The sequence below is a fragment of the Magallana gigas genome, chromosome 6 (assembly GCF_963853765.1).
Source record: "Magallana gigas chromosome 6, xbMagGiga1.1, whole genome shotgun sequence".
Taxonomy (NCBI): Eukaryota; Metazoa; Mollusca; class Bivalvia; order Ostreida; family Ostreidae; genus Magallana; species Magallana gigas.
In genome coordinates this window covers 46,446,256-46,471,983 of record NC_088858.1, presented here as the reverse complement: position 1 = coordinate 46,471,983, position 25,728 = coordinate 46,446,256, and the positions used below count along the sequence as shown (strand labels likewise).

The following is a 25,728-nucleotide window of genomic DNA, read 5'->3' as shown; positions in this document are numbered from 1 at the left end:
TTTCATAGATATGATATCTTAGATGATTTTAAATACACGGTCAAAATTTAGGTAACACATTATTTTTGGTCTTTTACTGGCTTTCGAGAATAAAAACCTTAATTATTATTTGACTTTGAGATGCAATATCAAACAGCGCGAAATTCAATCAAAACTATACACATGTATACTGTCATATTTATGTCTGTTTCTGACATGCCATTAAGTCTATAGATAAATTCTACGTTACAACGCACTTTGAAAAATTACGAACTTTGAAAAATGTTTTTAAAGAGCTTTAATTTTGGGACCTTGTCAACGCATTTTGATTCTTTTTTTTTTGCGTTGATATTGTCGATGTTAAAAAACTCTCAGGAAAGTATTAAATTAAGTAATTCCAGTGTGTCTGTTGTTTGAGGTTTTTCTAGCCAATGTGTTCTCACGCATGAATTTGGTATGCTGACCATCAGTCATGTCATTCATATAAAGTCTCTTAACTGACCATACGGGTTTTTTTTTACCCAGAGAGACTGTGGCCGATCACGATCTTTTTATTGTACTGCCTTTCAAGTTTACTGTGATTTGGAATAAGCTTTTAACACAGTCAGTTAAATAGTTTCATTTTTATGGCCACGAATGCGAGTACACACTTATCCTAGTTTATCCTTATAAAGTCATAGCAGGATCCGCTCTCGTGATAATATTGCCTGTACTAGCTGTCAATAAAACTGACTTTAATCTGCGTTGGTAAATTCTTATACCAAATTAAAACATATAGGAGGCAGTGCGTTCCTTTACTTATACATGTTTACATAACAGTCCTCTCAAGTTAAGGTTTTTTAATGTTAAGATTTCCTGAACGGGTGTTTAGTTCAGTTTTAAAAGTTCAGAATCATCTATAAAATACCATGTTTACAACATATTATATGTACAATACAAGGCACAAAGTAATTTATAAATCATTTTAGATTTTAACAAAGTCTACTATACATTCAACTCCACCAGTTTTTCAAAACCCTAAGCTCTGCAATTGATATTTAATGTCAAGTTTCAGAAATTATTAATAAAACTTATAAATTAGAGTGTATCCACAACTCCCTAAAAAGCTCCCATTAAAACATGCGCGCGCATCAGGAAGCCAGGTTTTATCAGAAAAGTATATGGCGGCCGCCAGATAAAATATTTTTCTCCTGTGGCACCAACGGGCCTCCGTATTACGAATATTTTAAAAAGTTAATTAGGGGCAATAAACATCGATAAGTACCAGTCAATCAATGATCGAACTAACTTTTAAAAAACAAAATGGCTGCCAATATGGCGGCGCCCAGGGCTGGAAGAAAATTTTTTTGGCCTTAGTACCCCTGACTCAACTTTCATTTTTCACTGATTTTCTTATATATACGTGTTACCATTAATCCTCGCTTCGCGAGGCGGGCTTCGCCCGCCTCTCGCTGCGCTCGGTATAATAACCATATAACCATTATTAAATGGTTATTTTATCTTTATTTCAAGCTTAATGTGATATATTTAAAAATATCCAAATTCATTCTCAGCTAACTTGATAAACAGTTTCTCGATTAGAATTTTTTTCTTTTCTCATAAGCTTACGTAGTTTGACAATCTACACATACAAGAACAACTCGGGAGAACTGGATCGTTTAGCAACTGTCTTTTCCTTCTTCTTTTTTTTTTGTCTGCCGGAAATTACACTGGACCATGCCAGAAACGAAAACAATTTCCATACATTGAAAATGAAGATCAATGTACAATATATCTAAATTGGATTCAATTGCATGTGCTTGTAAACAAAAATGATGTGAAAAAATGATACGTTTTTATGTTTATCAAAAACAATATGATCTTTTAGAAAAACAAACACACACACATACCCTTATGCTTATTTGTTTAGTTCATTATTATATAAATAGTGCCTGCTTGGGAGGGTAACTGTTGAAATTGACACCCCGAGAAAAGAGGGGTGTCAATTTCAACCGTTACCCTCCCAAACAGGCACTATTTATTTTATTATATACTGAATGTCTTAATTTTAGAGAAAATTTTACTGCTTTTATATAAAAATGAAGTTAATTTTACGGCGAACAGTACGCGAATAATTTACGCGCATGTAACAATTCGTTGTGTTACCCGTTGCCATGTGTGTTGCTAAGGCTGAGGGTAATAGAACGGATTACAAACTGCGTCTAAACCAACCAGATTTCAGTATTTAACATGAAAGTATAATAAAATTATATGTTTGTCAAATGTTTGTACCTTTTCTAATACTGAAGTGATCTATTGGATTAGAATTTTAAAAGAGAATATTCTTTAGCATGTAACTGAAAAAATTATTTTTTGTCCAGTTCGTTTTTTTTCAATATCCCTGTACTTAATTTACAACAAAGCGCATTTCTTTTTTCCGTTCTCTACATTTACTCCAAGTTGCTGAATATTATATGCTGACCTGTTTCTTTGGTTAGCCCACTTCCCCATCCCCGTTTTCAAAGATTGGATTAAATTGGATTCGCTGGTATTTACTTATCATCATACTATCAATTAGAAATTCAATTCAAAAACCTGTGATTTATACATATTTTTTCAAATTGTGTTAAATGTCTTGATGATAACAATGTCAATGTACCTTCATAACGCACTCAAAATGCGTCGAATATTGATCCCAAATCTAACGCACTTTGAAAAATTTCCAAAAAAAAGTAATATTTTCAAAGTGCGTTGCCACAACTGCGTCCATATTATTATGCAAACATGCAACATATTTATATCGGAATTATAATGAGAGAGAGAGAGAGACAGAGAGAGAGAGAGAGAGATTCTTTGTTCAAACGGTAATGACTATTACTGCAGAAAAAAGTGATGTGTTATGTTATAAAATAGTTGCACATTGATAATGCTTTGTTCTGTATTTTGACCGTTATGGAGATATCGCAGACTAACTCACTGTCACTTACATTGTAAGAAATGCATTAGCATACATGATAAACTTCAGTGCTATATCAGTTAATGAATTTATTAAAAATCGCATTTCTATAATTAATGACAATTTTTAAAATTTATTTTGCATTTAGATAATTGCAGATTTGGTTTGACCTACGTATACGAGTTATCGTTAGATAATATTTTGTTATGTGTATGTTTATTCCAGATTTATGGACTTTAAAGTGGCCACAACGATAATCTGTTAGCTTATTTGAATTTAATTTGATGTGATGAATAATTCATTGCATTAATTAGTTTATAACTTAATTTCACACCCTCGCACTAATTAAACAACGCATTCACCTCGAGTCTTGACCTCGGTAATGATACAACTCTTGATTTTTTAATCTCGTTCAGTTTTATGACACAAATTAATTGATACCACAATGTTTATTTGTTGGTTTTGGGGTTTTTTAAAAAGCCGATTCTCTGATTTCTTGGAGATGGTGGCTTTGTGTGAGAACCATACGCATTAATAATTTTGTCCAATCACGCGGAGAATTACACACATCTGTCCCATAACATAATAATTAACTTGTAGGTATTTAGTCTATATCACCAATGAATGTCACTTTTATGTAACAAACAACGGCTTCCTGAAATGACTTCGTTTAATTACATGGTAAAACTTACGAAACACTTTAAATTTATCTTCAGAGAGTATATCTTAAAGAACTTCCCATTTATAATACAGTCAGTATATTTCTAAAGCTATATTTCTATTGGTTTGCCCGTCTGTTTGTCGGTGACCTTTAAATTCGTCAGTGTCTTTTGAACTGTACAAGACAAAGACTTCAAGTAGAAGGTCAAATCAGAGGTCTAGGCCAGAGAAGGATTAGAGTTGACCGTCAAAGGACTCTGACAACATCGGGGACATAATATCTAAGTCCAAGTCTAAAAGGGTTTAAAAATATCATGTGAAAGGCAAACAGATCCAACTAAATGCACGACTTTTTGTTTGCTTTCCATAAAATAAAATCAAGAAAGAACAACAGTTAAAAAAAACCTACTATAATCAATGTAATTTTTCATCATGCCTAGACCAGCTATATGTGCTTTGAAGACTATCCGAAATGTAACACGCATGAGAGAGAGAGAGAGAGAGAGAGAGAGAGAGAGAGAGAGTACATGATTGCGTTTACAGGAAGATAAACGTACTCTGTCTACGTGAAATTGTTTAAATACCTTTAACTGTAGACAATTAGGATCACCAGGTAAGGATGTACACACCTTGCGATCGTTAATTGATGGGGAGATCGCGGTGACGCGGGTGTTGGGATGACATCACCACTGCACCACACTGTCTATGTGAAGTTCCACTCGCGCTCGCAAGCAACCCTTACATGTTGCGCTGGTACTTCCGATTCAAATCAGCAAGGGATTGTTCTTGTGTGATCATATCATACTTCTGAATTTTCCAATGCGGTTAGAAGTTAAAGAAGGATATTTAGCTTGACATACAGCATTTTCTTTGACAATTTTCATTGTTGTTTTAGAGGCATCATGAAGATGTAATGGAGGCAGCTTATTGTGTATAGAAAAGTCATAAGTATTTTCTTCTTCACTTATTTTGTTTAATAAAGCCATCTTCAGAGTATAAAGACTAATACTGTAAAATTCTTTACACTTTTAAAGAACAGAATTATGATGAAGATGTTAAAAAAATGTACATGTACTGGATTCGGAAGTTTCTGTGAAAACACCACAGCATTCTCTTCTCAGATTTTTATTTTAAACATTGATGGGCATTCTTTGGCTTTTGACAGGGGATGATTCATGTTCTGTTTAATTTGTTTATTTTACAGAAAAAAAGATCTATATCAACGTCAACTTTAATAAGGAATCTATTTGATTGACAATGCAAACTAAAGTTGGATACACTGTATTGACTGTAACCTTGTTACAAAAAAAACAAAAAAATACAAATGTTAAGTAAATGATGCCCATGTGGTTTTTGCAGAACCACACAGGAAATAAATTAAAATACATGGTTGTCCCTACAACTAGAAACAAGCACCAATAATTCTCTAACATCCGTCAGATTTTCATAAATAATAACATCCACTCCTTGCTGATTTGACACTGAGGCAAAACATGTTTGAACATAACTAATATACCAATACTATTTGTCTAACCTCGGCAAAAAATCTAAATAAAGTGATAACAAAAGTCATATTTGGTGCTCTAATACACACATTTTTGGTTATTTTCAAAGAAAAATAGAATTTTTAAATAAAAGTACAATATCTTTGCACTTTTTGCCTTTTTTGGTTGTTCCCCCATTAATATGATTGGGAATTTTCCTCGAGTAAATTAGGTCACAAACTGCATACAAACGTGCATATAATACTAGTTTTGGTCGAGAGAGAGAGACACTTTGAGTCAGTGTTAGCTTGTTAGAGTCAGAGAGAGACTGAGTTTGTGGGAGTCTGTTAAACACTCTGTGGTCACACTCTCCTCTTTTTCCCTGCCATGCTATCAGAGTCCTGACTCGGGTCATAATCATCATCCTCGTCACCTGATTCTTCAGGTTCATCCTCGGAGGCATACACTCGTTCCGGCTCGAATCTCTTTCTCTTCACTCGCAGATTCTTTTTCTTCTCTGGGCTTTTCTGTAGCATTTCAGCTTCCTCCTCCCCTTCTTCTTCATCATCTTCATCATCCTCGTCTTCTGAGTAATTGACATTGGAAGGTTCTGCTTGTGACCTTCGTTTGTACGTATATTTTCGGGGGATTGACTTTCGGGCTTTCCTTGGGGACTTAGAGTTACTTTGGTCAGAATCCTTTTCTTCATCGGAGTCTGATAAAAATGAGTCTGGGATATTGGACTTGTGTCCTTCTGTTTTGACCTCGGACTCGGGCCTCGTCCTGTCGCTGAGCTCACTCAGAAAACTGACTGCTTCCTCCTCCAAATTCTCCGTGCTTTCATTCAGTCCATGCTTCACTTTTTTATGGCGGTTCAAATTTCCTGACACCAAAAAAATTAATTAATAAATAATGATGATAGATTACCGTCAGAAATAATAACAACTAGGTCCTATCAAATCTATACTACAAGTATCAAAAGTGTGAGAATGCTGTCATTCATTTAGAAATAGATTGTTTGTTTCTAAAATTTTAATTTCGTCTGATCATTAGTACACTGTATCTGGAAAACATCTTGAATTTACTGCTGACAGAATGGTGAGGAGAGTTAAAACAGGCTGATACTTCTGTGTGACATAAATATCATGTTGACAGAAAATAAAACTCGTAAGTGCAATTAACTTCAAAATTCAATGGAATATTAGAAATGCCATGTTCTAATTCTGTAGTTTGGAGTCTTACATCATTAAACTTGAAGACCCTTTAAAATCTATAGAGACTGAGTCATAGTTGAGAGTTTTTATCGTTCATTAAAAGTTCACACCCACAGATAAGAACCAACGTTATTTCTGTGGGTAGATAGGTATTTTACTATATAGCTACATATCATAAAAACTCAAAATATTTGGTATTTCTTATTTGAATAGATCTTTGATAAAGCAAAATTCCCATCTATTTAAAAATAAAAAAAAGTCCAAGGGGGAATAAAAAGCCTGGTAGATCCTCACATATGTCAATTTATCTTGATTTGTAAAAAAGAGCTGAATGCAATAAATCAAAAATGTTTTGAGTAAGGGATATAGTGACAGATGGGCAGTATAATGGAAGGGGAAAGCACTATATACAACATTTCCACTAAGTAACAGGCTGGCATTAAATTTATCAACTATTCTTGTATTCACAAATATCTGATTTTGAGACATATACCGTACACAGTCACTTAATTTTCATTTATCATGAGAGGACACAATGTAAATATCATAGTTACTGATAAATATTGAAGTTTTTAATGATGACCGGTATGACCTGATGGTAAAAAAATTAGCATTCAAGGACAGGCACCAAAAAAATTGTGGATATACATCACACTAAAATATTTACATGTAAAATATTTAAACTTTGGGTATTCATCACTATTTGTCATTCATTGAAGAGGTTTGTTTTATGGGATTTACATTCTTGATAAATGTCTTGTTTTTGATGAACTTGAAAAAAAGGAATTTACGGTAACTCGCAAAGTGGTATGATTATATTCAACCTTTTTAATGCTTCATATCAAAGCAAATCATTAACTTTCTCATATTAAAATATTTTCAAATTGACACAAAAAATATGACATGTTAGTCTTTTACAAAAATGCGTACCCATTATCTTTGGGAGAACAAATAATCTATTGAAGATTGAATGCCTGTGGGTTATCGCTATCTCTTCATGTATCATGAACATCTTTAATACATATTTATCAGAGTTTGATCAAAATAAAAAAATTATAATTGTACCTCTCAGTGTGAAAGAGCTGCCACAGAAACAGACATAGGGCTTGGAGTTTGTGTGCATATGTATGTGACCTTGCAGATTGTGAAGTCGACCAAACTGTTTACCTGCAAAAACAATATGACAAATGAATATATGAAATAAACAATCTTTAATTGAATGCTTGTCAATAACAAAGAAACAACCAGATAACTGAATACTGGTTATACGATCTGATTAACAAAATCAAAATACCACTAAACAGTAAAACACACTTACAACAAAGTGCCATGGATGGACAACTTTGCTTCGTTATAAGCGTAATCGTTATATCAATTAAGTTAACAACATATATTTCAGTCACTGGAAATGAAAATTACTTTGCTATAAGTGTCAATTTATTATAAGAGTGTTTGCTTTAACCATGTGTTACTGTATCAAGCTATGGTTATCGTGATTTTTTTTATTTGTTTGAAAACTACTGTGCATGTGTATCAGAAGTAATAAAAATCTCATATGGGATCTTTGAACTTCTACACATGCATTGGTCAAGTTTGACTTAAGGTATCTCACTCCTCACGTTTTGATTCATTGCGCAGATGTTCATTATATTTTAAAGGAATATGATTTATTAATTTCATAATTACACAACATTCATAAAGAAAATCCTTATGAATTCAAGAAACAAACAAGTTTTGGGGGGAACTATTTTCTAGCGCGGAAGGTTTTTTAGTCGAAAATGACAGAAACAAGCAATTTTATGCATTTTCAGTACACTTTTCTTTTTATTATACTTTATTCATTATTCACATTTTTAACATTTGATAGGTTTGTGACATGTTCTATAGGTCCTATGTGACTTGTACAAAACTTAATTTTGAGAGAGTGATAGACGTTTAGCATAAAATCATGCAAATATATAGAAGATGTTTGAATTTTTTTAGGCCAAATTTTGCGAGAATTTTACCTTTGAAGCCATATATCTAAATTTTGACATTATTGACCCCAATGTTTTATTACATCAAAATGATACTGAATACATATCTAGGCAAACTGGATTAATCTTATAAAATTTTTGATATTCAAAATGTTTTTATTTCAAATCAAATTGTAACTATTATAGAAATTGTCTATTTTTAGTGCAGAAAGGTCACACAAAAATTCATGCAGCTTCATACAAATTTTTTCGTAATCCCTCTATTCAGTATGACCATTGTGCATAATTAAAACAATATTTCTAGAAAAAAAATTTGCTTAATCAAAAATACTGACAACAAATCCTAATCAGGCTGAAATCGCATTTTAGGTGCAAAAAGGTCAAATTAATTTGGCCATACTCAGAGGGATGAACACTGACCTCCCATTATCTTTGTATTTTTTAAGTGTGTTTTGTCTACAGATTTCAATGATATACTTCTCCAGAAATTCTTGATACAAGAACATTGAGGAGTGGGATACCACTTATTTGTTCCTTACCACAGATATGGCACTCGTGTGGTTTCTTGTCAGCATGGACCACCATGTGGGCCTTGAGAGTCTGTGGCTGCGTGAACGTCTTCCCGCAAGTTTCACACTTAAATTTACGCTCTGCGTTGTGAATCAACAGATGGCGCTGCATGTTGGCCTTCTGGTTGAAGCACCTCCCACAATGGGGGCATTCCCAAGGCTTCTTCCCGCTATGCGTGTACTCATGAGCTTTCAAGTGGTGTTCCTGAAATTACATCTAAGGATATCATTCATGCATATTATTGAGCACAATAGTTATAATAGCTATTTGAAAACAGGTTCATCTAATGTATTATCAAAAGATGACTATCTATAATCTGTTTCCTATACTATAGAGGCAATTAAACATAATTACTTTAAGAAAGTCCATTCCACATTCTGTACATATATATGGCCTTGCTCCCTCATGAGTCAAGAGGTGATCTTTTAGTTGACTTGGATACCGAAAAACTTTGTTGCAATATTTACACATAAGACTTTGGAAATTGTCATGGTACCCCATGTGAAGCTTGAGGGCTCTTACTGTATTGAATTCTTCACTACATTCAGTGCACCGATTTTCCTCTCCTTTTTCATGTTTCTCTTTGTGTAATCGTAGCTCTCCGGGAAAAACAAACGACCGTCCGCAATCGTCACATTTATGAGGCCGGTCCTCTGAGAGGTGCACAGCCTGATGTCTTTTGAGGTGTGAAACTTGTGTGAAACTTTTGGAACAGATTGAGCAGACGTGAGGTTTGATATTATCATGTGTCAGCATATGGGTGTTCAAATGACTCAACTGTTTGAAATACTTTCCACACACCATACACAAGTGAGGCTTGATACCGTTGTGGTCCAAAATGTGGGTGACTAGATTGTGTTTGGTGGTGTAGGACTTCTCACACAGATGACACTGCCAACGTTTCTGATCACCGTGTTGTACTAACTGAGAGTCATCAATGCGGATGTTTATTTCTAACCTATCCTTGTTGTCCTCTCCTGAACTTTGGTCTGAGTTCCGATTGGTTGCATTGGATTGGTTTTGGTTTTCTTTTTCTTCATTTCTTGCATCAAAGAGATCTTTAGAAACCTTGCTCCCACCAGCAGACGGAATTACATTTTGAGTACCAGAATCAACAGTGCTTGTTGAATTAGACTGTCCTTGCTTTTTATTTGCAATGGATATGGTAACCATGGTAGCATTGTCAGCAACAGTGGTTGTCATGACAGCACGAGCTGCTGCCCTGTTAAAGCTTGGAGAGGTTATTGCGTATGGCTGGTTTAGCTTCTGCTTGAGTTTTTTGAGATCACTGTTATTTAGCTGTCCTTTTTCATTCAAAACAAAATCCCTCAGAAAATCCAGTGGATTCGCAGACACATCTTCCTCCTCTGCTTCACTGAAAGAGGTATTAGAGTGCCCTCCAGGGAGGTTCATATGTCTTGGAAATCTTCGCCTGGATTCATGATATGGCCATGTACTGTGAGTACCAGATTCCATTCCATACACATCCTCACCAATCAAACTTGCATCATACTGGTAGAAAGGTTCAAATGAAAAGTCTATAAATGGTTTGGGGTTGTTAATCAGCAGTGGATAAGGTCTCCCAAGATTTCCTTTTAATAGAAATTTTACTTTGTTATTAGAAGGACTCCTTTGAGTGGGGTTTGATACATTCTGTAAAGGTTTATTCTGTTGGGTGGTATGCCCAGGGTGTCCTCTCATATCAGACACTTTGGCTGCTACTGACTTCCGACTGTCTGCCGATCCATTGTGAGCTACTTCTTTGGTGAAAGCATCTGCATTGATCCTAAAGTTTGAGGAATGGCTCTTTTCTTTAGAAGCCATGCTTCCTAAAGCCATTGAACCGGACCTGTCGTGACAAGATCCTAGATCAACATTGTTTTTAGAATGACCTTGGAGTGACCTTCCTGGACCATATGATAGATTTTCACCAGTATGGTGGGATGAGAATACTTCTTCTGCAAAATGTCTTGTCTGTTGAAGATAGGAGAGGCCCTCTGTTAGCTGGTTAATCTGAGATTGTTGCATATTTTGATGATTGTGAAAGCCTCCGAAGTAGGGGCTGTAACAGGGAGAAGACTTTATCTGATTGTCGGAGAGGGAGCAGGGAGGGATTCCCCCTACAAGAGCTCCAGGCTTCAGATGAGTTCCCTGCAAAGACGAAGAGCTCAGGTCGATGCCACCAGTGTTGCTGGGGACTAGTTTAGTGTGAGCCAGATTACTGAGCTGGGATGTAGGTGGACCCTCCTTGAGGGCCTCTGAAGTGTGGGGGAACAGAAGTGGGGGAGGAGGGTTAGGGGTAGACCTAACTGCATCCAGGTTCTGCGAGGCATCATAACGCTGATATGGAAATTCCGGTCCTGAAATGATAAGAAAAAAATCTAAATCATAAAATATCTATCCACAGACTGGAGGTTATATATACCGGTATATCTATGAATGTGTATTCAAAGACGATGTATACTTAACTATACATGTATATCAATGTCTTTTGTTAATTATGTCATTAAAAGTTTTCACCATTCCCCTACTAGACACCAAATCAAAAAAAAACACCAAACATCATATTTACATTTTAGTTAAAGCTGAAAGAGAAAAAAGGAGAAAATCTTATCATCAAGGAATCAACTGACTGAAATACCTGGATGTGAGCTGGGAAACTGGCCTGGGTTAGGTAAATATGGGTAGGTCATTGATGTCGGTCTCTCCTCCATGTCTGGAGATGAACAGAAGTTTGTGTCATGGTGAAGGTATGGGAAATCTCGTCCAGGGACACTGTCCATTGTGGCATGTTATCTGTAAATAATTGTATTGTGCATTTTGTGGCCTCATTGGAGTGGAAAACATGCTGTCAACAGTTAACTGTTTAAGGTTTGAAGCAAATATGGGTTTTTTTCATAATATTATAGAAATTAAACTCATGATTAATTCATCATGGGCAATTATCCTACTATTTAAAATCATTTCTAGTCTACAATATTTAAAATGTCGCATTGTATCGATGATCAATTTTGGTTAAGAATATGTAATTTTCTAAACGTTGAGATCCGCCCCTGGATAACATCATCCAGTTTTTTATGACAAAGACTGCATTTATATTAAGTCACGTTAAAAGGTGCATATGATTTTGATGCTTTTCAAACAACAGAAACAAATAAATACAGTCCCCTTTCACGAATTTCATGTTTTGATCATCTATTTTTGTTTTCGGGAGAATGGAAAGAGAGAAAAGATGGCGTCCAAAGACAGAAAGAGTGAAGCTAAATCGTACTTGCCAATAAACAAAAAGGAAACGCAAATACAATTTATAAGAATAAAATATCAAATTAATCAAAAGATGTAATAATAAAAATACCACTGACCGACAACTCATTAAAAACAAACAAGAAATAATCCTTACCATATACAGTTCGTCTTTGGATAGAGTGATGGGCGAAGTCTTTTAAACTGGTTCTCTTTTCGTTCAGGAGACAGCACCAGGAAATTGCGTAGGGATTTTAAAACTTGATATATTCCGCAGAACACGTTGATATATTGTTATATATGGACCTTGATCAACGTTATATTCAATAAAATAATCAAATTATTGTGATATTTTATCAAAGTATTTGGTGAGACGCCTATAGAAAAAGAATGTGCACTATTTTCTCATTTGTAAACCAATCGGGCTCGACATCCCAAGGTCATTTGACAATATGGCGGGATTTCCAAGTCAACATTTCCGACCGCTTTTTATGACAATCTTTTTCATAATGATATTTGTGACATATATCATAACATCTAATAATTCTAAAATATTTTGTATTAATTCTTCTAATGCTTGCACAATATTGCAACTTTTCAAATGTTTTTAGCAGGAAATTGCAATCCCACTAACATAACACTAACAGTCAGTTACTGATGTATTTTTGAGCGATTGTTGAAATCGTGAGCCGATTCATTTACTGCATTAGTAATAAACGCAAATTCTTTACTTGCTTTATGTTTGTAAAAGTGAATTATATCATATGGCATAATTCGAGTTAAGATGTACTTAATCCATTCATCCTCATAGGTTGTAATGCATATATCACAAAGAATCAATTTCTAATTCTGTTGCATGTGTTTCTGATCTATTTTTTTTTATTATAGTTATTTGTTAAGACTCGAATGTTAAATTAAAAATATTTCAATGTTTGACAAAACATCTCGCATTTTAAGATTGGAGAAGATCTCCATGTTAGTTTCCGTATAAAATTTGAAATATGTGTAATCATAGTAAAAAAAACACCCCAAAAACCCCGGACTATTAGAAATTTATAAATTCATTTTATGCTCCTTTTGGAATTTTCCCGAGTCCTTTTGGGTTCATTTTGTGTCCCTTTGGGTTAAATTGATGCCCTAAATTTGTCCGATGTCTGTCGCTTAGGAGCTCAATGTTTAACTTAACAGTATGTGATGAAAAAATTGAATATTTTTTAAATAAGATACTACTACTACTAGGATATGAAGGTGGCGATATTACATGTTAAAAAAAAACGCAACTCGCTAACGTTAACGCGGGTTATGTAATTTTTTCTGCAATGAACAGTACCTTCGTAACCCGCATAAATAATCAAGAAAGTATTTTATTGTTTATTTTTGCATCTTTTTTTTTTTAATTAACGAATAGATTGTAAAAAGTAAGTAAAATTCAATAAATTACTGTTACTGTACATCAGTACGTTAGCTAAAAGAAACAGCTATGGGAATTTGAGTCTGACATCATCATGATCATTTCGTGCAGATAAACGGGGCGTTTAGATTTCAGTCCTGTCAGTTTCCTGTCAGTTTTAGTCGCCTTGGGTTTCGTAAGAAATCGAGGGGAATTATACTCAGTAGCTGTAAATTTATCTCAATAATTTATTTTCCATGAAAGTTGCATATTTGTAAAAATCGAAGAACCAATAAAAGTTTATAAAATTAAGTCATTGGAACACAAAAGTATTAATTTTATGATATTATTGAGTTATATTAGCATCAGATTCTAAGTACATTTGTATGTATTATTAGTACACAATGCCACTTTTAGAGATTAAAGTGGAAAAGAAGAATATACAAGCAAAACTGTTCTGCAATGATCAGTTCCTTCATAACCCGTATAAACACCAAAGTTACATGGACGGAATGTAGTATTAGGACTGCCAAAGCTTTCTGTTGTTTTTCATGCCGATAAAACTATTTCGATCAAGTTCACGAAGATATACACTCATTATATTTTGAAGGCCTTCGAATAAACAGTAAGTAAACATGTATTCAAAAATATTTAAACGAATGTCATTTCTTTACAGCTCTAGATCTATTATTGCCCATTGGCGATTCCGTTTGCTTTTCATGCACGGAAAAGGTTTATCTATGAAAAGATGCATGAATATACTGAGTGCGAACTCAAAGTAAAGTGCCTTCCTAAAATTTGCTTATCAAGCAAAAATATTTGGAAATTCTCCCACAAAACCATATCATTTTTTAGTTTTCATATGTTTTGTGGAGAGTTTGGTTTGTTGCTTCTTTTTGTCATTGCCTGGTTTTTGGTTGGATGATCCCGAGGCTGAAACAGAAGTAATTGTTGCTTTGGATATCTCTGCTTTCTTTTCTGTAAGGCACGGTTTCTGCTTGGGTGATTCTCTGGGATTGGTTTTCATCGGAATTTGATTGGGTGGTACTTTTGTATCGGCTTTTATTGATAATTGATGGGACATTTGCGTCGGAAGTTCCGTGGCTTCTTTTTGTGCTTCCTCTAAAAACTCTTTATCGAGCCGAGCATGCTCAGATGCCACGAGGTTTGTTAACTCATCCTATTTAACACAAATACGTATAAATACATATAAAATGACGACTTGCAGACGATTTTTTTTTAATTGAATCAGAATATATTGTGGAATTTTTAAAAATTTAAAACAAACACTACACATAAATCACAACATTTGTGGATCTAGAAAGGGGTGTGGCCGAGGTCCCGACCCGCCTTCGAAATTTGGGAGAGTTAGTTAATTTACATGATAGAAAATTTATAAGAAACCGAGACATTGAACAACCCCCTGTCCCCTCTGAAAAATCCTAAATCTACAACTGCAAAAAATTCGACAATGTATATACATATAGTAAATAGATACATTATGTAAAGATATCGGTGTCACGTGATGTTACTTACTTTCCAGCCTATAAGTTCCGCTAACCTGGTACAGCCATCATCACACGCAGACTCAAGAAACACATCGCTACAATCAAATGGGATACACTTGATACTATCTTGGAGAGAGAGAGAGAGAGAGAGAGAGAGAGAGAGAGAGAGAGAGAGAGAGAGAGAGAGAGAGAGAGAGTACTCACCGGTAATTATCTTCGTCATCGAATTTAAATCCACCGCCAAACACCAAAATAGTAAGGGGATGTTTCTAAAATCAAGAACACAATAGAAAGAATATATATTTTTTTTAGTTTTAATTAATCTTTACAGAATTTTTTATATTTTGACAAAAGTGAAAGCATAGAGATAGAAGAAGAATTGAAGTGATTACGCACCGCCTCTGACGCGTTTTTCTCTAAATTGATGTACAGTCTGGGCGTTTCCTCAGGAACCCTGTAAAGTCAACGCAGAAAAAGATGGAGTCACCGAGATTTCTTATGCATGTTGTTTTGATTAAAAATCTCTCTCTCTCTCTCTCTCTCTCTCTCTCTCTCTCTCTCTCTCTCTCTCTCTCTCTCTCTCTCTCTCTCTCTCTCTCTCCAGCTGGTTGTGATGAATATTCAAAGTTCTAGTGGTTTGCATTGTGGCCAAAATCTTTAGATATAAGAGTCATGGGGTGAAAGTTATAAACACGTACTTGATTATCAAACTGGCAAATGGCTGAACCTTTAAAGACGTTCCAAGAACGATCAGCAAGTCACACTGTTCGAAATCCTGCAAATATTTGCATCCAACAGAATTATGCGAAATACTTTATATAGATATGAAATTTCAAAAACAATAAATAAATTACCCGGTATGTAAATCTAATTAAAGTTTTCCATGGAGATAGATTAGTTAGGAATTCATGCATATCGTAATGAAAATTAAGTTAAGTGGTCAAACATTACTTATCAGGTATACCTTAAAGTTTTAGATATTATTTGCTATGCTGTGAAGTATCAATTACTAAAGAATAAAAATCCGTAATTTTTTTAAATCAACTGATACCTGGTCCACGAGTTCCGAAAATCTCTTGGGGAGGGGCTCGCCAAAGAAGACGGTATCTGCCAACAGAAAGGTCATACTACACTGGAGTCATCTTGTTTTGATATTTTATCAAATAAATATAATTATCTATGTGTACTAGTATATTTAACGTGTACATCTTCAAATAGTTTGAATATTGTTTTATCTATAACGATCTTTTGAAAAGTTCGACTCAAAATACGAAAATAAACAACAAAACAGTAGAGGAGAAAAAAAATAGTTGCGGCCTACTTCATCATAATCACGCTGTCTGTTCGTCTGTCTTGGGTCAAGGGGTCTCAGTTTATGGGCTTGTTGCCTGGACTCAGGGTGGCATATAACCTCACGTACACTGTAGAAAAGGTAAGTACACATACCTGGTCTGATTGTCCCAGTGCAGCACTCTATAGTACATTTTGGAATTTCGTCTCTCTTTAAACAATCTGTAAAATTCCTAATAATAAGCTCCAAAGAGAAATATTTTCGCGCGCAGGTTTGAATACTCGGGTCATGCGCTCCCCGTGTGAAAAATAAAAATTCTCAACGCAACAAAATTTTAATTTCGTTTGATCAACCTGCAGGCAAAGTAAAACGAAACTGCTGTGTTAAGTATTAAAGGTATGCACTGACCCCTGATCCACAAATTTGTGTATTCCTTCGAGCATTCTATACAGTGCCCGACTTGATTTGATCCGTGTGCTTCCATTAACAAATCTGGATCTATCCCAGCAACCCTCTCCAAGCCATCGATATTCTGTAAAGTGATCAATTGATTAATTGACTGATGGATGCCCGTAATCACGGCTGAATTAATAAAACTGTTTGGAGGTACTACATACATGCCTAGTTATCGAGGGTCTTTGATCAGAGATCCCTACCCAAGTCAGATGACAAATTCTAACTGTCGAATTACGTATTAAATTTTCATAAATTGACCTTTCTAATTTATGCAAACTCTTTTTGTTAATTGACTAAAATATGATCTATGAATGATGTCCGGTAAGTGCCGTGATAGATTTACCGTTAGAAAATATCTAGGTGCAATACATTGGTAGACCTAACAACTGTAGCCTTTTGTACTGGCAAACTTCCTGGTAGAGTTCAGCATATTTTGGTAAAGCGCCCACAACTCTTTTTTTTTTTTTTAAGAAAGAGCAAACATGCGCGCATAGACATTTAAACTGTGATTTCTGACGTATAAATGGACAAGGACATTTATCTACATGTACATTTATGGATATGAAAGCCTCTTTTGTCACGGGAAATATTCCAACCCATTATCCACTACACAAAGTGTCAGGACTTGATATTAATATACATGATAATTTTAAAAACATATCATAGGCCAGTGCGCATAGACTAGAAACGCTACGCAACTCTTCAACTTCAGCAATAATAGTAAATAATGGTAAATACCTGTACTTACCTGTGTGAAGTGTCTGAGTAAGACGCCTTTCTCTGCCAACATTCTGATGAAATAATGGCATGGGGTAGGCTAATTAAAAAAAAATGAAATAAATGGATTATCTTTTAGCTCATTATTACAAACAAGCTATACCTTTAACTAATATGAGTCAATGTTAAATTCCCATGCCACAAAGGGGGTATAAACTTGCCTTGTAATTCCCCAGTAGTAACTCCTTCCGCACTGTGTAATACGGTACAGGATTCTCCTGAAACCAAATCAGTTTCAATAAGTCAATTTACTGCGATTTCTTACATGTATTTTCATTTCCAAATGTAGAAAGCAAGAAATATTACCGAACGCTGTATAGTATAAACTGTAAACTATTAAGCGTTCTTACAAGAGGAGCGGGATTTCGATGAATAGCAAAAATATTGGGTGTTTGTAGTTTATGAAAAAAAAGTTAATATACACGATATGTTAATTTATCATACATGTACATGTACCAGTCCTGTAATATGCCATTTATAGTAACTCGATCTATTGGTATATGAATTTAATTACAGGTCTACGCAATCTGTGAAAATTAATCGCCGGCGAATATTAGTTGGGTTACGGTATACTCGTACGTGATAAGTGAGACTTAACCGACCTTGAAGTAACTGATGGAAAACAATGCCTGGGGGTCGGGAAGATTGAATTGGTCGAGATTGTAGTATACGCCTGTCCCTTTGGAGCGAAAATCAGGAATACCAGCAGCTGGAAAAAATGAATTACTTGTTGGTTTACTTTACTAAAATTCTCTGTCTGTCTCTGTCTGTGTGTGTGTGTGTTCTTCCGAAGACTTTATTCTTACTCACACGTGGAGATACCCGCCCCTGCCATAGTGATGACCTTTTTGACCTTTCCCTCTGATATCAATTTGGCCACTCCCTCAAGGTTGACCGTAGATAGGATTTGTTTGGGCGGCGGCCGCAGTCCCAGCGCCCTTGCCATGTACTCTCGGAGAAATAGTTCACCTACACGAGCATACAAAGGATGAGGTTCCATCCCATTACACATTTCAGCGTCCGTTTTAGTACTCAAATTACAAAGAATCTACCATGATTTAGATCATTTTCAAATAAGAAATTAAAACAAACATATTCTGATCATATAGTGTCAATAGTTCGGATCGTTTTTTTATTATTGTAATGATAGAAGATTTCTTTACGCTTTGAATTTTTTGTCAATTTATGAAGAGCGTCCTTCACAATAGAATAACCCCTTTTATGAACATATACTATATTCCAATACCCCTTGTCCATTAACCTAAAATGCACGTATTACAAATTACTAGCATCTAGTTTTATCTTGCGAGTAAAAGAAAAAAAGGACATACTTTTGGTCAGCTCCCTTTCCGGTTTCTAAACAAATTTAATAGATAGATAGGTTAAATTAAATGCCTCAATTTAAGTAAAAAAAAAAGATAATAGGTCGATTTAGATTGAGTCACATTTGTACAGATAAAACTGACCTTGTCCTTGTTCTTGGAAACAGCTTGAGGAGGTTCCGTTGAACCACTAGATTCAATATCAGAATGATAACTGACATTTTCTGGATCTGCAACTACACCAGTAACAAAGTGTCGAGATTGGTTCGAAACGTCACCGAAAATATATACTAGTATATCGTACACATACTCATGAAATCTTCACCAATGACATGCAATTTGTTTGTCCACTAAATACGAGAGAGAGAGAGAGAGAGAGAGAGAGAGAGAGAGAGAGAGAGAGAGAGAGAGAGAGAGAGAGAGAGAGAGGAGAGGAGAGAGAGAGAGAGACAGACAGAGTATACATGCTTACTTTTTTCACTTTTAAAGTCTGTCATCTCTACACAGTAATAAGACTATCCTCACATGCGGTATTTGATAGATTGTCAAGTTTGCAATCGTTATAAATCGGATATTTAAAGTATGTCGTCATAATCTATTTATATAATCGGTCAGGTGGTGCTATTTGTCAACATTTAATTTCAATCTTCCTTATAAAAAACGAACCACTAGTATAATACTAATAAATGTACGTGTATATCCCTTATACTATATACATGTAATCAAACACTTATAGTAGTCCTGGTAGTTGGTTAACATTTGGGAGCTTATATGGTCATTTGGTGGTTGCTGTTTACAAACAAATAATATATGTGCATTGAACACCGATCCCGACCAATATTGCAGAGCAACTATAAAATTAGAACCATTTTGACTTTAACAAGGCCTTGGACTTTCAGTAGAATGTAACTATCTATTTCTTGCATCAAAACAAGTTCAAAAGGACGCTGGTTCAAGCGAAATAAATAAACACCGATTGCGTAGTCTACGAAAGCCCATTGAACTCATTTTCGTAGGTAATAAAAAATTCGCGAATGAACGCGTTAGTTTAGCAAATAAACGCGAAATTTTCGCGAATAAACGCGTAACTTTCGCGAATAAACGCGAAACTTTCGCGAATAAACGCGTAACTTTCGCGAATAAACGTGAAGCTTTCGCGATAAAACGCGTACTTTTCGCGATTTAACGCGTAACTTTCGCAAAAAAACGCGAAACTTTTTATAAATATTGACATTTTTTTACAAAGACCTTTATGAAGAACAAAAAATGAAAACAAACACATTTTAGTTTTAAATGAAACAAAATCTTTCATACATTTAGATATGAATAAATGTGATAAACTTCATACAAGTTAATATTAATTCAATCTTGGGAAATCTTTAAAATCTTACTGCTAATTTTCAAACGACATAATGCATCGCACTTTTAATTTTCTCATCAGTGCTGTATTATCATACATTATTTAACATTTGCATTATGACAATTTTAATTCGAATTAAAAGTTTCATTAAATATTACTGTCAAATTGAAAGAATATCATTGTTCAAAACGTTATATACGTTATATCGCCGCGACATAAGTTAACGTCTAGTTTGACGGCTTTATATCAGAAAAATAAGTCAAGTTGTGAATTGAAATAAATTTAAATTATATACTTTTTAGGCACTTTGTTCAAATTTAGATAACATAAATTCGTCCTCTACATTTATCACACATGGCGTTTGACAATCAGTAGTAAGATTTTAAAGATTTTTACGTTTGAATTTATATTTATTTTACATTAAAAAAAGATAATTATACAGTGCCTGTTCAAGTACAGGGTCGGCAAACAAATGAAAAATGATGTTCTACCTCCATGTCTACTTGGAACATCTAACATTTAATAGTTGTATAAGTTTCATTAGATTTATTTATATCTATATATAAAAATAGATAATTTTCTTATGATAAATCAACGTAAAACGGATGATATAATAATACTGAATAATAAGTATTTATCTAAAATTAACTGTGTTTGTTTTCAATCATTGTTCTTCATTAGATTTCTTAATGGATTGACACTATTTATATAGAAGTTTCGCGTTTTGTCGCAAAAGATTCGCGATAGTTACGCGTTAAATCGTGAAAGTTACGCGTTTATCCGCGAAAGTTACGCGTTATATCGCAAATGTTTCGCGTTTATTCGCGAAAGCTACACGTTATTACGCAAAAGTTATGCATTTATTCGCGAAACGAACACGTTTACTCGCGAAACAAACGCGTTTATTCGCGAAAGTTTTATCGCGAAAAAACGCGTTTCTTCCTTGGTACGCACCGAGTTCGTGCTTATGCAGGCTCTTTTGTCTGGGTTCTTTCATCTTCAGGTACCATTATAATGCTCGTGGTTCTTAGATCCACAGTTTGTATGGGACCATGGAGTTTTGTATGCAGGTCATGTATGCTCGAGGGTCTGACATATCCAGTGTATGTATGATTAAAGTTTGTGCGTGTATTCGTGTGTAGCACCGAGTTCGTGGTTATGCAGGCTCTTTTGTCTGGGTCCTTTCATCTTTAGGTACCATTATAATGCTCGTGGTTCTTAGATCCACAGTTTGTATGGGACCAACAATTTTGTATGCAGGTCATGTATGCTCGAGGTTCTGACATATCCAGTGTAAGTATGATAAAAGTTCGTACGTGTATTCGTATATACAATGTTCCACCGATTTCGTTGTTATGCAAACTTTTTTGTCTGGGTTCTTTCATCTTCAGGTACCATTATAATGCTCGTGGTTCTTAGATCCACAGTTTGTATGGGACCAAGGAATATTGTATGCAGGTCATGTATGCTCGAGGTTCTGACATATCCAGTGTATGTATGATCAAAGTTCGTGCGTGTATTCGTGTGTAGCACCGAGTTTGTGGTTATGCAGGCTCTTTTGTCTGGGTTCTTTCATCTTCAGGTACCATTATAATGCTCGTAGTTCTTAGATCCACAGTTTGTATGGGACCAACGAGTTTTGTATGTATGACATGTATGCTCGAGGTTCTAGCATATAGAGTGTATGTATGATCAAAGTTCGTGCTTGTATTTGTGTGTAGCACTGAATTCGTGGTTATGCAGGCTCTTTTGTCTGGGTATTTTCATCTTCAAGTACCATTTTAATGCTCGTGGTTCTTAGATCTACAGTTTGTATGGGACCAACGAGTTTTGTATGCAGGTCATGTATACTAGAGGTTCTGACATATCCAGTGTATGTATGATCAAAGTCCGTGCGTGAATTCGTGTGTAGCACCGAGTTTGTGGTTATGCAGGCTCTTTTGTGTGGGTCCTTTCATCTTCAGGTACCATTATAATGCTCGTGGTTCTTAGATCCACAGTTTGTATGGGACCAACAAGTTTTGTATGCAGGACATGTATGCTCGAGGTTCTGGCATATAGAGTGTATGTATGATCAAAGTTCGTCCTTGTATTTGTGTGTAGCACCGAATTCGTGGTTATGCAGGCTCTTTTGTCTGGGTCCTTTCATCTTCAGGTACCATTATAATGCTCGTGGTTCTTAGATCCACAGTTTGTATGGGACCACGAGTTTGTATGCAGGTCATGTATACTCGAGGTTCTGACATATCCAGTGTATGTATGATCAAAATTCGTGCGTGTATTCGTGTGTAGCATCGAGTTCGTGGTTATGCAGGCTCTTTTGTCTGGGTTCTTTCATCTTCAGGTACCATTAAAATGCTCGTGGTTCTTAGATCCACAGTTTGTATGGGACCAACGATTTTGTATGCAGGTCATGTATGCTCGAGGTTCTGACATATCCAGTGTATGTATGATCTAAGTTTGTGCTTGTATTTGTGTGTAGCACCGAGTTCGTGGTTATGAAGGCTCTTTTGTCTGCGTTCTTTCATCTTCAGGTACCATTATAATGCTCGTGGTTCTTAGATCCACAGTTTGTAATGGACCAACGATTTTGTATGCAGGTCATGTATGCTCGAGGTTCTGACATATCCAGTGTATGTATGATCAAAGTTCGTGTGTGTATTCGTGTGTAGCACCGAGTTTGTGGTTATGCAGGCTCTGTTGTCTGGGTTCTTTCATCTTCAGGTACCATTATAATGCTCGTGGTTCTTAGATCCACAGTTTGTATGGGACCAACAAGTTTTGTATGCAGGACATGTATACTCGAGGTTCTGGCATATAGAGTGTATGTATGATCAAAGTTCGTCCTTGTATTTGTGTGTAGCACCGAATTCGTGGTTATGCAGGCTCTTTTGTCTGGGTCCTTTCATCTTCAGGTACCATTATAATGCTCGTGGTTCTTAGATCCACAGTTTGTATGGGACCACGAGTTTGTATGCAGGTCATGTATACTCGAGGTTCTGACATATCCAGTGTATGTATGATCAAAATTCGTGCGTGTATTCGTGTGTAGCATCGAGTTCGTGGTTATGCAGGCTCTTTTGTCTGGGTTCTTTCATCTTCAGGTACCATTAAAATGCTCGTGGTTCTTAGATCCACAGTTTGTATGGGACCAACGATTTTGTATGCAGGTCATGTATGCTCGAGGTTCTGACATATCCAGTGTATGTATGATCTAAGTTTGTGCTTGTATTTGTGTGTAGCACCGAGTTCGTGGTTATGAAGGCTCTTTTGTCTGCGTTCTTTCATCTTCAGGTACCATTATAATGCTCGTGGTTCTTAGATCCACAGTTTGTAATGGACCAACGATTTTGTATGCAGGTCATGTATGCTCGAGGTTCTGACATATCCAGTGTATGTATGATCAAAGTTCGTGTGTGTATTCGTGTGTAGCACCGAGTTTGTGGTTATGCAGGCTCTGTTGTCTGGGTTCTTTCATCTTCAGGTACCATTATAATGCTCGTGGTTCTTAGATCCACAGTTTGTATGGGACCAACAAGTTTTGTATGCAGGACATGTATACTCGAGGTTCTGGCATATAGAGTGTATGTATGATCAAAGTTCGTCCTTGTATTTGTGTGTAGCACCGAATTCGTGGTTATGCAGGCTCTTTTGTCTGGGTTCTTTCATCTTCAGGTACCATTATAATGCTCGTGGTTCTTAGATCCACAGTTTGTATGGGACCAACGATTTTGTATGCAGGTCATGTATGCTCGAGGTTCTGACATATCCAGTGTATGTATGATCTAAGTTTGTGCTTGTATTTGTGTGTAGCACCGAGTTCTTGGTTATGAAGGCTCTTTTGTCTGCGTTCTTTCATCTTCAGGTACCATTATAATGCTCGTGGTTCTTAGATCCACAGTTTGTATGGGACCACCAGTTTTGTATGCAGGTCATGTATACTCGAGGTTCTGACATATCCAGTGTATGTATGATCTAAGTTTGTGCTTGTATTTGTGTGTAGCACCGAGTTCGTGGTTATGAAGGCTCTTTTGTCTGCGTTCTTTCATCTTCAGGTACCATTATAATGCTCGTGGTTCTTAGATCCACAGTTTGTATGGGACCACCAGTTTTGTATGCAGGTCATGTATACTCGAGGTTCTGACATATCCAGTGTATGTATGATCTAAGTTTGTGCTTGTATTTGTGTGTAGCACCGAGTTCGTGGTTATGAAGGCTTTTTTGTCTGCGTTCTTTCATCTTCAGGTACCATTATAATGCTCGTGGTTCTTAGATCCACAGTTTGTATGGGACCACGAGTTTGTATGCAGGTCATGTATACTCGAGGTTCTGACATATCCAGTGTATGTATGATCTTAGTTTGTGCTTGTATTTGTGTGTAGCACCGAGTTCGTGGTTATGAAGGCTCTTTTGTCTGCGTTCTTTCATCTTCAGGTACCATTATAATGCTCGTGGTTCTTAGATCCACAGTTTGTATGGGACCACCAGTTTTGTATGCAGGTCATGTATACTCGAAGTTCTGACATATCCAGTGTATGTATGATCAAAGTTGGTCCGTGTACTCGTGTGTAGCACCGAGTTCGTGGTTATGCAGGCTCTTTTGTCTGGGTTCTTTCATCTTCAGGTACCATTATAATGCTCGTGGTTCTTAGATCCACAGTTTGTATGGGACCACGAGTTTGTATGCAGGTCATGTATACTCGAGGTTCTGACATATCCAGTGTATGTATGATCAAAGTTGGTCCGTGTACTCGTGTGTAGCACCGAGTTCGTGGTTATGCAGGCTCTTTTGTCTGGGTTCTTTCATCTTCAGGTACCATTATAATGCTCGTGGTTCTTAGATCCACAGTTTGTATGGGACCAACAAGTTTTGTATGCAGGACATGTATGCTCGAGGTTCTGGCATATAGAGTGTATGTATGATCTAAGTTTGTGCTTGTATTTGTGTGTAGCACCGAGTTCGTGGTTATGAAGGCTCTTTTGTCTGCGTTCTTTCATCTTCAGGTACCATTATAATGCTCGTGGTTCTTAGATCCACAGTTTGTAATGGACCAACGATTTTGTATGCAGGTCATGTATGCTCGAGGTTCTGACATATCCAGTGTATGTATGATCTAAGTTTGTGCTTGTATTTGTGTGTAGCACCGAGTTCGTGGTTATGAAGGCTCTTTTGTCTGGGTTCTTTCATCTTCAGGTACCATTATAATGCTCGTGGTTCTTAGATCCACAGTTTGTATGGGACCACGAGTTTGTATGCAGGTCATGTATACTCGAGGTTCTGACATATCCAGTGTATGTATGATCAAAGTTGGTCCGTGTACTCGTGTGTAGCACCGAGTTCGTGGTTATGCAGGCTCTTTTGTCTGGGTTCTTTCATATTCAGGTACCATTATAATGCTCGTGGTTCTTAGATCTACAGTTTGTATGGGACCACCAGTTTGTATGCAGGACATGTATGCTCGAGGTTCTGGCATATAGAGTGTATGTATGATCAAAGTTCGTCCTTGTATTTGTGTGTAGCACCGAGTTCGTGGTTATGCAGGCTCTTTTGTCTGGGTTCTTT

General features: G+C 36.0%; 2 protein-coding genes across 3 annotated transcripts; both read right to left on the bottom strand.

Moving 5' to 3' along the window:
* Window positions 1–4,791: 4,791 nt before the first annotated feature.
* LOC105326890 (uncharacterized) lies at window positions 4,792–12,597 on the bottom strand. Of its 2 annotated transcripts, none has more exons than XM_011427116.4 (6): window positions 12,219–12,597; window positions 11,460–11,614; window positions 9,341–11,178; window positions 8,788–9,022; window positions 7,338–7,439; window positions 4,792–5,941 (listed from the first exon to the last, which is right to left on the bottom strand). In XM_011427116.4, exons 2-6 carry the CDS (start codon window positions 11,599–11,601, stop codon window positions 5,421–5,423), a joined length of 2,838 nt encoding a protein of 945 aa, XP_011425418.3. In that variant the 5' UTR covers window positions 11,602–11,614; window positions 12,219–12,597; the 3' UTR covers window positions 4,792–5,420. The 2 variants fall into 2 exon arrangements, with proteins under 2 accessions (XP_011425418.3, XP_011425417.3); XM_011427115.4 differs by having other exon boundaries at window positions 9,173–11,178; window positions 12,219–12,595.
* A 1,174-nt stretch (window positions 12,598–13,771) lies between these two features.
* LOC105326889 (NAD-dependent protein deacetylase sirtuin-2) lies at window positions 13,772–19,586 on the bottom strand. Its single transcript, XM_011427114.4, has 15 exons — window positions 19,278–19,586; window positions 18,950–19,041; window positions 18,815–18,839; window positions 18,294–18,452; window positions 18,086–18,192; window positions 17,645–17,701; window positions 17,455–17,523; window positions 16,659–16,782; window positions 16,406–16,471; window positions 16,011–16,066; window positions 15,658–15,734; window positions 15,356–15,413; window positions 15,164–15,228; window positions 14,988–15,054; window positions 13,772–14,631 (listed from the first exon to the last, which is right to left on the bottom strand). The coding sequence occupies exons 1-15, from the start codon at window positions 19,300–19,302 to the stop codon at window positions 14,296–14,298; spliced, it is 1,383 nt and encodes a 460-aa protein (XP_011425416.4). The 5' UTR covers window positions 19,303–19,586; the 3' UTR covers window positions 13,772–14,295.
* Window positions 19,587–25,728: the final 6,142 nt, after the last annotated feature.